The 11,708-nt window shown below is 40.0% G+C and overlaps 1 protein-coding gene across 1 annotated transcript; it reads left to right on the forward strand.

Moving 5' to 3' along the window:
• Window positions 1-2,638: 2,638 nt before the first annotated feature.
• Window positions 2,639-6,765, forward strand: LOC120294318 (probable disease resistance protein At4g27220). Its single transcript, XM_039314357.1, has 3 exons — window positions 2,639-3,003; window positions 3,140-5,242; window positions 6,536-6,765. The coding sequence occupies exons 1-2, from the start codon at window positions 2,639-2,641 to the stop codon at window positions 4,605-4,607; spliced, it is 1,833 nt and encodes a 610-aa protein (XP_039170291.1). The 3' UTR covers window positions 4,608-5,242; window positions 6,536-6,765.
• Window positions 6,766-11,708: the final 4,943 nt, after the last annotated feature.

The raw sequence follows: 11,708 nt of genomic DNA on the forward strand, positions 1-11,708 counted from the left end.
ATAATAGATGCAAATCAAGCAATCACGAGATAATAAGTTTTTTTTTTTTTTTTTTTATGGATCTCGAGTAATTTTTCATATAGAAAAATAAAGAAGTAAATTTAAATGTAATTTCGTCCTTTTAAGGATTAGTAATTCTGGTCAATGATTTGGGAACACCATATGGTTTTTTTATGGAATCAATTTTCGGAAATTTTGAATGCAAATAAAATTTCTCTGTTTTTTTTTTTTTGTGTGTTTGGTGCTATTTTTTTTTTTGTTGGGTGGGGGGTGATTTACATAATCCAACGATGGTCTGTGCTCGTTAGAAAACGAACGGTGCAGATGTGCCGAGCACGACGATCGAGGGGCACTCTCGGTTTCTAGGGTTTTCTATACCTATATTGCGGTTTCTTCCTCCTCTCTATCTTCCCTCTTCCTTATTTCCTCTCGCCGTATCCCACCTCTCCAAATTTCCATGCGAACGAGATCGAGATCGAGGGAGAAGAACTCGAGCGGGCAGTTGAAGCCGGGCCATGGGAGTTTTGCTGTAACCGGAGTCGAGGGCGTGTGACCAGGGCTGAAGGAACATATCGACGCCAGAGGTTAGCAACTGGACCGGAACTTCAGTCCTCCTCATTGTACGTTGTCTTTTGCCCTCGTTATGCAATTGCATGCCTGTCTGAATTTTCTGTTGCAACTCGTGACGCTCTATTATAGGATTTTCTACTTAAATTTCCAGATCTTCTATATCTGTAAGAAACATAAGACACTTAAATTGTTTAATCGGCCAAATATGGAACAGAAAATAAACAATAATCATGTCTGGTCTTGTGTCTGGAGCTTTTTCCCGGAAGGCGTTCTCTATCAAATAAGATAATTAATGTTCCGGTTGAGCGAAGAGCGAAGATTTTTATTGGTTTATCAACGCCAAGTTACATAATTGGCTTGACTGATGGCTTCCACTTCAATCGTTCTCAACTCCAACTGGGGTTGAAAGCCTTTGGTCAAGCCAAGCCATACTAGATGCGGGCAAACTGGATAGTTTACCGTCCATCGTTACAATTGATTGGCATAAAATAGAAAATAAGCAAACTGAAGAACTTGAGGGTGCAGCTTAGCCGGGCCATGAAATAATGTTGAGAGAGAATCTTAGATGTAGCATCAAATTATGTGATGTTAAGAGTTTGGAAACTTCCAAATAATCAAATTGGACAATTAAGTTGGGTTTTGGTGAGCTTGACTCAAAATTTCACTTTTCACGCTCACTTCACCAAAACTTTTATCCTTACAAATCTCCAAATCCCCGTCCCATTTTTTCATTATGAATCTATGATTTCACATATAGGTTCATATAGGCTGAAATTTTGAGTTGGTAGAACAATTTGCTGCATCCGAGTCATTCACAGAAAAACTAAGCCGGGCTTGTGTATAAGAAGCAAACGACAGAGCAATAGTTTTTAATCTGAAGAGCAAAATTTGAGCATTGTTTCCTGTCTTTTCAAAAGAAGTTCCCAGGGTCTTGCTTGTTGGTACCCAGTCACTTGAAACATATCTGTTCACTCTTCTGTGGGTTACAGGCGAAATGCCGAGTGCGGCATTTAAATTATGGGAGCTTGTTGAGTTTCTGCCTAATGAATTGTTGTTGATTTGTCTGACATGCCATGCCCATTGAATAACCCAATGCAGAGGATTTGTCTAACATGCCACGCCCACTGAATGCAGAAGAGGAAGCACCCAATACGGAGGTTCCCAAGGTATGTGCATCTCCCAATTCCCCTTTGTAAAAGCTCGTGCAGGATGCTTAAGAGTCAGTCATTGATAATTAATAGGTCTTTGAAAATGGACAGAACAGTGCTCCTAAGTGTGACATTTAAATTTTGAAAAGCAATGGCTCTCTCTATCCCCTTAGATCACCTGCATAAAGAGCATCCGTTTTTAAGACAGAAGCAAAATATAGTTCTCAATCTGAAGAGCACAGTTTGAAAACTGTGCCCACTGAATGCCAAAGAGGGAGAACGCAATATGGAGGTTCCACATGGCATGCATGCATCTCTAAATTTGCCATACGTTGAAGCTTGTGCAGGCTGCTTTATCTGTCTTCTAATCTTCACCTAAGAAAAGGGATATAGGCAGGATGCTCAGATTTCTAATAGTTATGGAGAAACAGAACAGTCAGGAATTAATAGGAAAAGAGGAGTTTTAGAGTCGGTCATTGATAATCACTAGATCTTTGAAAATGAAAAAGACAAATGTTTTGAAGTCTGGCATTCAAATCTTGAAAAGCAATGGCTCTCTGTCTCCTCTGATCTCCTACATGAGCATTGGCGTATATATGATTAAATTATTTGTCAAAGATAATTCCTATGAATTTTAATTTTAAGTCAATTATTATGTGGGGTGGCTAGTGTTTTACTATTGTGACATGAATGCCTACATAACATATCAATTATCATATCGAATGTTGTATATAATATTTTTGTTTGAAAAAGTGAATACAAAGTTACAATTTTTTATATCTGTATGTGTAACATATCTATAAAATATATCTCGGAAGTACCTAATAGTGAATTTTCACTTATAATTGAGTTTAGGTGCGAGAACGCATGTTGCACCAGCTAAGAGTCAACGAGGTACCTGTAGGCTTGCCAACGCGGATATGACATCTCTCAAAAGAAAGCTGGAAGAACTCATCCGCAGTCACCAAGCGGACATGAACAAGCTAAAGTCGAAGTGGATGAGAATAGAAGAGCAATATTGGAGTGTAGTGCAGGCAATTAGAGAAGGAATATCTTTTCCACCGGAGAAAGTAGCAGAGGTGGAAGGGTTGAGCAAAGAACTTGAACAGATTCTTCCAGTTCCAGGAAGATCTAGCAAAACATCTCATTTGGTGACAATAGAAGAATTATTAGGCAAAGATACTCGACGGAAGGTGAAGGAGATGTTTTACACTATGTTGCGGAATGAGTTTTTCATACTCGGTGTTTATGGTATGGGTGGAGTGGGCAAGACGGCCATTTTGAGGCATGTCTATATCAGTCTCCTTGATTTTCTTCCGTCATATGTATTCTGGATTGCTGTACCTCAGGATTTTAGTGTTTATGCGCTACAAGAAGAGATTGCCAATGCGGTTGGACTAGACAATCTTTCAAATGAGAAGGACGCGAAGAGAAGGGGCGGGCCTATTGTATGGACATCTGAATGCAAAGAAGGCATGCATCCTAATTTTAGATGGCCTTTGGAAGCCCTTTGAAGTTAAGGATGTGGGTATTCCAGTTGAAACGGGCAAACTAAAGTTGATAGTGACAACTCGATCACCAGATGTGTGTCGTATGATGCTCTGTCAAAAGCAAATTAAGATAGAGCTTCTCGATATGGAAGATTCTTGGAGGTTATTTTTAAAGAAGCTTTGCTTTGCGGGAGAACTCCCTCGGGAAGTTGAACAAATTGCAAGGTCTCTTCTTGATAGGTGTTGTGGTCTGCCACTTGGGATCATTGAGATTGCAACTCGCATGAGAGGGGTAAAGAAAGAGCGTGAGTGGAGAGACATGTTGGGAAATTTAGAAGAGTCCAGGATGGAGCTTGACGTGTTCAAGCGTCTGCAGCTCAGTTACTTGAACTTGGGTGATGAACAAGTGCAACAGTGTTTCCTGCATTCAATGCTTTGTTCTGGAAATCTCCTTTCAGAAGCTGACAGAGAGTATTTGATAGAGTCTTTTATAGAAGAAGGTTTGTTAGGTGGAAGTGCCACCAGGCAAGGACTGTACGATCAGGGTAACGATATATTGGATAAAATAGAAGGGGCCGGCCTGTTGGATCCTGAAAAAGGGCATCGGTATCTACACCCGTTGACAAGGGACATGGCATTGCATGTAGTGCGGAGCACAACACACATGGTTAAGGCCTATATGGGGTTGAAAGAAATACCGGAGGAAGTATTCTGGACTGATCGTCTAGAGAAAGTCTTTTTACAAGGCAACAAAATAGAAGAAATGCCATACAACGTATCACCAAATTGCCCTAAACTGACGCGGCTGTCTTTGTATGACAATTCGACCTTGGGAGACATCCATGAATCTTTCTTCAGACATCTAAAGGGGCTGGCGGTTCTAGATCTGGGCCGCACTGGAATCACGAAATTACCGGACTCCATCTCCCAGTTGGAGAGCTTGGAAGCACTGTTACTGCAAAGTTGTTTCGCATTACGCTTTATTCCTTATGTTGGAAAGTTGGGATCCCTAAGAAAGTTGGACCTCAAAGGGTGTGAAAGTCTTGAAGAAGTGCCAGAGGGCATGGAGATGTTGGCAAACCTGAGGTACCTCGCCCTAGATGGCACAGAGATAGAGACATTACCGGAGGGAGTGTCAGGGAAGCTGGTGAACTTGCAATATCTCGCGATTAGAAAGCTAAGGGCAGGAGAAGAGGTAAAATTACCGAAGGTGGAGGAACTTCATTGTTCTGTTTCCAATGTGGAAATGTTCAATGCATGTGTGGGGTCTCTCGAGCGAAATAGTAGCCAACGGTACAGGCTCGTGATGGGTGCACCAGAAAATTTCAGCCTTTGGTGTGGAGGAAGACTGAGAGGTCTTTACTCATTGATAGTTGCGACCATATCGTTGCGAGTATAGATGGAACAAGTGGTGATGGCTGCGCTCTGCTTCCAGAAAGTGTGCAATCATTGGAATTGTCCGGGTGTCATGAAATGAAGAGAGTGATGGAATGGGAGTGGCTGACCACTCTCCTTCCAAATCTGAAGGAGATTATAACAAAGAGTTGTGAGAACTTAGAGGAGATAATACATGGCCCATTGCCAAGCGGAGCCACTTGGCGCCTTACATATCTTGAAGTAAATTGTTGCAACAACATGAAGAGGGCGCTGCTGACGCAAGACATGGTGCTCCACCTCCCTTTCCTCCAAGAGATATTAGTCAAAGACTGCAAGGGCATAGAGGTGATAATGGGCACTGTTGCCAAAATGACGCACTTTTCCTTCCCGGGTTAATGAACCTTGGTCTATGTAATCTTCCGGAGCTGAAGAGCATATGCGATGGGACCACGAGATGCAATTCCCTCCAGTTGATATCTATTGACAATTGTCCAAAACTGAAGGGGATTCCTCTGCAGCTGCCTGTGCTTGACAATGGGCTCCCTTCTCCTCCCCCTTCTCTTCAAGAGATTCAGATAAATCGGCAGACGTGGGAGTCACTGGAGTGGGATCATCCCCTTGCCCGTTCTACACTTGAACACTTCATCAAGTTTCTTGGTAAGTCCCACACAAATTTTACTTCTTTTATCCTTTCCATCTCCCTTTGGTCCCTTCTAAGGATTGGTTCTCCCGCAGTATGGGTTGCTTATTTTATTCCTAACTTTTATAGTGAGTGTTATACCTCATAACTGCTCAGAAACTAGCAAGTAGGCCCGTGCTACATACTGACAAGTGAATTCCATTACAGCTTGAAAGTGCAGCATACTAGTCATGTTATTATTGAACCTTAGTTGTTTCAATGATGTTCAAGAATTTAAAAAAAAAAAAAAAAAATCTCCCTTAACTTTGAATAAATAACAATGCTTCTAGTCCTCGCTCTCTCTCTTGCTTTTTTTTTTTTTTTTTTTTGGGGGGTGGGGAATTTAAAAGATTTTCTCACACCGGTTTTCTAAAAACAGGCCATTCTGAGTATACAAAATTTTGCATATGCTGATATGCAAATCCTCTGTTATAAGTGAGCAGTTTTTGTGGTCACAAAATGATCACGACATAGAGATAAGAAATGATTAGTGGCTGCAGAATTCTCGTATAATAAAATTGAAATTCATCATGGCATCCTTGTTGGAAGGATGCTAAAGCCTAGTAAAAGTAGAATTTGATTGGGAAGTTCTACTTTATTGGTTGGGATAGTTTAAGAGAGCATGTTAAATGCTTTTTACGTTTCCTTTTGTTGTCTTTTCTATTTTACCTCATTCGGTACTTCTATTTGCACTTTCAAGTCCTCTTTTTACTTTTTAAATTGATCACTATTCTTCGGGAATACTTTTCATGGACTTTGTATTTCCGATTGCGTATTTGAACTTATTGAATTCCTTTATGTTTAATTTGATTAGGTTAGGTTGGCCGGAGGAGTCTCTAATTTCTTTAGATTGTTTACATTCTCTCTTTAATTTGATCAAAGAAGTCTCTAATCCCTTTAAATTGTTCTTGGAGGAGAGAAATAAATGAGGGGCTAGCTATATCTAGAACCTTGTGAAATCTATGAGGGCTGGTCTTTTGGAAGCACAAATATTGGACAGAAGTAAGATGGGCGTAGGTGTCAACAAGCGAATTGGCCACAGTTCAAGTTTTTCTAAGCTCTCTCAAAATGCACCGCAATCTGTATATAGATTTCTCGTGAATAGTCATGCGGTACACGATGATATTGGGTATGAGTACGAGAAAGGTCCTTGGGCATCAGTTGCTCGCCAACTACAAAAAAACTACTCTGCTGCTCCCTTTCTCAACTGATTTTGGGTTCCTTTGGACCCACTTTGCGAGCGACTAACAAAAGAATATTTCTGCCCCCAGACTGATGAAGCCGTGGAGGATCCCGTTGAGTATGAATCGTCTTCTGATGGCAGTGGACTCAACGCCATTGCTACATCATCCTGCTCGATTGATGTTTAAAGTACCTCTGAACCTTACGATGACATATGCTTAATTTATGCCTTATTTTATAATCTATGTTAACTACGTCTTGTTTCTGGATTCTTCAGTTTGTATTATCCCTTAATTCTACCTCGTGAAACATTTATCTTTCCATCCCCCCTCCCCCGGGCCCCTTCTTCCTCCTCCGACGACGAATCGTATATAGAATTGTTCTGGATATGAATTTGATGGTCTACTACTTAAAGTACAATCTACTGTGGCTATTTCATTCGCCACGCTTTAATGGCATCCGCAATTGTTGACCGTCTTAGAAATCATCTGAGCATCCAACTTGTGACTAATGCTTTCGAGAAGGTTTTCATGCAGAAACCCATTCTTGTCCACTGGTTTTTTAGCAGGGAAATTCTGGCACTTAAATTCAGAACGCATAGGAAGACACCTGACGAAATCAAATAAACACGGACGTCTTGGCACGATGAGGTTTGTACCTCTCTGGCTGAGGAAAGTATCTAATGGGCCCTTGTGAGTTTATGGGCAGATGGTATCTACGGCGAATGTTTAGTCAAAAGACTTGACGTTTCGAGCGTCCCACTAGCCCTGGCTTCATTCAGTTGAGTCTTGAATATTTAGTGCATGATAGTGTTGACCATCGGTGCGATCTCCCCATGTGCGTATTTCCAGCCTGCGCAACGAAGGCAGAAGCATACGGAATGATGACGGAATGACCATTGGTGCGATCTCCCACGGAATGATGACGATCAGAAATTCTGATTTTTGTGTTATTGTTGATGTGGTGAACACCATGGTAACCGGGGATTAGCTTGTGGACTAAGAGCGTAGGGCCTGGTAAATTGATTTTGTGTACGAGACATAATTTGTCTGCGCGAGTTTCATGCTCGAGACAAAAGGGGAATGAGCTGCTAAATCGACCAACGGATCATACGGAGGATGGGCTGGTACTTCACTGAAATAGTGTAATTGTCTCGGGAATTGCATGATTTCCCTATATCCACGAAGAGTCTATACTGAAAAGGTCATTCACAAGGACCTGAAAACAGGCAGTGTACTTTCTGGGCGCTATTCTGAATCTTAAATTTTCAGACTTGGGATTGGCAACGGGAACGAAGCCGAAAGGACAAGTACAAATAATGATACTTAGAAAGTCTGCAGCTTGTTCTTAGAAGATCACTGGTAAACTTTAGGACAGTTTTGAGACATGACTGTTCGATAGGGGCTTTTGCTTTGCCAACATATGCCTTGGGTGATTTAGAGTGAAATCTGATGATTGTGGATTTGGATTGCTTTTGTTAGAGATAGTAGTAAAAAGAAGTAGGAAATTTAATTAAAGTCATCACCATAACCATTTTGGACATTCAAGGAGCAAATGTAAAAGTCATGATTGTTCTTTCTTCTGGTTTGTTAGTTTCTTTGATTTTGTTAACCCTCGGGATTTATTTTCAAGCTATAGCTTCGGTGCCGATATTGAGCTAAATGGGACGGGATTAAATGCGAATATAGAAGAAAGAACGGTCGACGTAAATGTGGAAACTTGGAATCTAGAAGGGAAATAACCTTGTTTGTAATGAAAAACAGACTAAGCGGTCTTCATTCAGACATAGCCTTTATATGAAGACAAGGAATGACATTGTTCTTTCTTTCTTGGAAATCATAGTAATAATGATTCCAAAATTTGCATTATCAAAAGACAAACTTTACGAGCACACATGAAGTCAGACAAATGAGCAATCTATACATTCGCAGCGTTCAATATCGTTTGCAACAAATCCGATTGTACGAAAGCGCATCATGTCACGGACCAAGGACGTCACATCATCAATCCAAAGGGGCTCATCAAGACCATTAGTTTGTAAGGGATTTATTCTTTGCCCTCGGATTAGTTCGACGGGGATTGATGATCTCAACCATTAGATGAGATCAATCTCCACCGTTTGACTAATGTGACGAGGGTCAACATCCTTCACAATCGATTAAGCACATTTCTACCATTGAATCGATTAGACGAGAATTGATATCCCTATCGTTAGATAATGTAGAAGACCAACGGTTTGTGATTAGAGGACTTTTGTATAAATAGGGAGCCCTCTCTCCATTTGTGTCATCAACTTCATTTGAGTATTACAAGTATCTCTAGAGTTTCTCTCTCTACTTTCTCTCTCTAGAAATTCCCTTCATTGAGTGCGAGAGTGTGAGTGAGAGCAAGGCTTACTTAGACTTGACTAGGCGATTCAAAACTCTAAGTGCCTTCGCGATCGAAAGAATCGTCTTGTGACAATCGCGCATTGCATTCCGAGAAAATATAGAATGGAGTGATAGTAGGACTTGATCAATGACCTCGGAACCATCTAGGTCAAACTTAAGTTGTATATTTTGATTGATAAATCAGAAGAAGGTTGATGTTAGTCGTAGAAAAAAAAATGCAGAAATTCTTGCTCTGACTTTAGTCTCTAGACTAGAAGAGATTCTAAAATAGTGACGCATAGCTCGTCTTAATGTACACGCCACTATTAATGGTAATCTTCTTGATCTTGTAGGAACCTAAAGATAGACTTCATCTGAACCTTCTGCCTTCCCTGATTTGAAATAAAAATGGATTTAATTATGAGGAGCACAAAAGATCGGTTGAAGTCTTCAATCAAATGCAAAAAATGCCATTAGCGACGTTCCGCCTTTTCAGCAACTGCTGTGTCGTTATCATGATAAAAATGACGTCATATTGCTTGATGGTGATAATTCATTTTTACTTTTCCTTTTTGGATTATTATTATGGGAAATGGATGTGGAACGTTAACAGACACAAGCTCCTCCTCATCCACTGCTATCTCCCTTCTTCTCTGATATTTTCCCACACTTTCTCGCTCTCTTTCCCTTTTCCTCCCTTCCCTTTTAAGTTCTTCATCCATTGTCGACACGCGACTCCATAGCTGGGTTCTGCACGGCCCGGCAGATGTCAAGTGTACCATGGATCTCTTTGTGTATGGTTCCCTATCGTTCCATTTCTCTTCCGCACAAGAGATTTAGACCCTGCTTTTGCATGTGCATGGCCGAGCGGGCGTGGTGAGGTAGATAAGGGAAGAAAAAGAAGTACCGTACAGTCATCCGAGTGCTGACCGAGCCAACTTGAAAATATAGGCTTGCAGGCTTTTGAATGGGCTCTAGCCTGAGCCATGATAGCTTCTGTGAAGCTAGTTGCAAATTGTTTCGCGTATACATGTCAGTATACGTGAAACAAATAGGTGCTACTTGAAATGTTCACTTTTTCATATTTTACCTGGATTTCTGATCTTTTTAACTACAAAGAATCACAAAATAGCGCACACTAATTTCCATCTATTTTTATCCTTTTTTTCTCCATGGTTCTAAGAAACCTATTGTGAGTTGCCACATTTTTCTTAGGCAAGTGAGTGGACAAACTTAGATTGAAACAACTAATCTTCCCCTCCATTTCATTAATTAATATATGTCTTGAAGTCACCAAAATACAAATCATCCTCCTTACATTTTATTTAAATGTCACTTTGAATCCTTTATTTCTAAATTATCAATATTTTGCACCTCGACTTAAAGCTAGAGGAGAAAACTCCTGCTTTGTCCTTGGTTGCCACCCGCTCTCTCGTAAGTTAAGATAAAGTGCGTTTGAATATGATAATGGATTGATCTCTCGAGGGATCATAGAAGCTCTAAGCCCAGAGGACGACAGGGCAAAATTTTCCCTTAAATAGTGTCACATGTGTTGCCACATCATTAACTAACTAAATCATAATAAGCATATGGCTGTGCAATCTAATGTTCTTTTCTTCTTCTTTTTTCATTATTTAACACGCGAATGAGAGAGGAATTATCGTAAAGAAGGTGAGAGAATTGAGAATAGAATACAAGGTTTGGTTGAGCCACGCAACTAGCCGCCTTCCAATTGATCACACCATCTATCCTTATTGTATAACGCTACTACCAACTCGTCCACACGAAATTCTTGGAACCATAAATTGTTCTGGCAAAATCCAATGAGAAACGATTCCACCTCCTCAAAATCACTAGGACACAAGCAATTCCTTTGTTAATGACCTGTTTAGTCATTTTCTTGTTTTCGTCCCGGCTAAACCACTACATAGTGGTAGGTATGTAATATGAACAATCCTGTTAACTTTTAGGTTCTTCTTTTAAGATTTTTTTTTAATAGTGAATTTTTACTTTCTTGCTAAAAATTTAAATATTATATAAATCTAAAAAGTTTTGAAAAAGTATATGCAAATCTGGTTATTACCAGAGTACGTCACTCTCTTGTGAGGAAGGATAAGCAGACATTATGTCCCCTTTGAGAGCGAAATACTCTCTAGTTATCAGGAGAGAGGATGTCCCTCTCCGGTCATTATGAGAGAGCGACATACTCTCTCTAGTTATTATGGGAGAGGATGTCCCTCTCTGGTCATTATGAGAGGGTGACATGTCACCTACCATATGATGGATGATTTTTATTGTTTAATGACCATGTCGGATGCCTTACTTGGTGTTGACTGTCGCGACCAAATTTTTTGGGTGTGAACCACCTAAGGTTTGGCTAATGAATTGTTATGCCTAGGCCTAACTCGGGCTCTCCCAAACATATGTCAATTTGCGACTTATGTTCAGATTCTTAACATGAAGATAGATTTTATTTAGGAGTCGTCACTAATCTATTTGTGGTGGGTCGATTGGAAACCCAAGTAAAGTAACGGGAGTTTTACCTTACTCCTACGAACCAGAGACTATGGGTACGGAAACTTTGTTATACTAGATTTCTCTAATACCCTTTCGCTACCATTATTTTATTTTCAAAAATATTTTTGCAAGCAACTTAAATTGATTTTAAATTTATTTCTCTAACATGTGAGGTGATCATGCGGGTGTGCAATCCACCAATTTAACACCTAGATAAACAATGAATAAATTGCAAAAAAACTTACCTCAAAGCAACGAATGCATCTGCAATATTAGATTAGAATCCACATCAACAACTCTAAATATAATTTCTAATTAACATGCAATTTGTTTTTTTGTTTTTACTTAATGAGAATCATGCAATATGCAATATGCA

This window comes from Eucalyptus grandis, chromosome 6, assembly GCF_016545825.1.
Source record: "Eucalyptus grandis isolate ANBG69807.140 chromosome 6, ASM1654582v1, whole genome shotgun sequence".
NCBI lineage: Eukaryota > Viridiplantae > Streptophyta > Magnoliopsida > Myrtales > Myrtaceae > Eucalyptus > Eucalyptus grandis.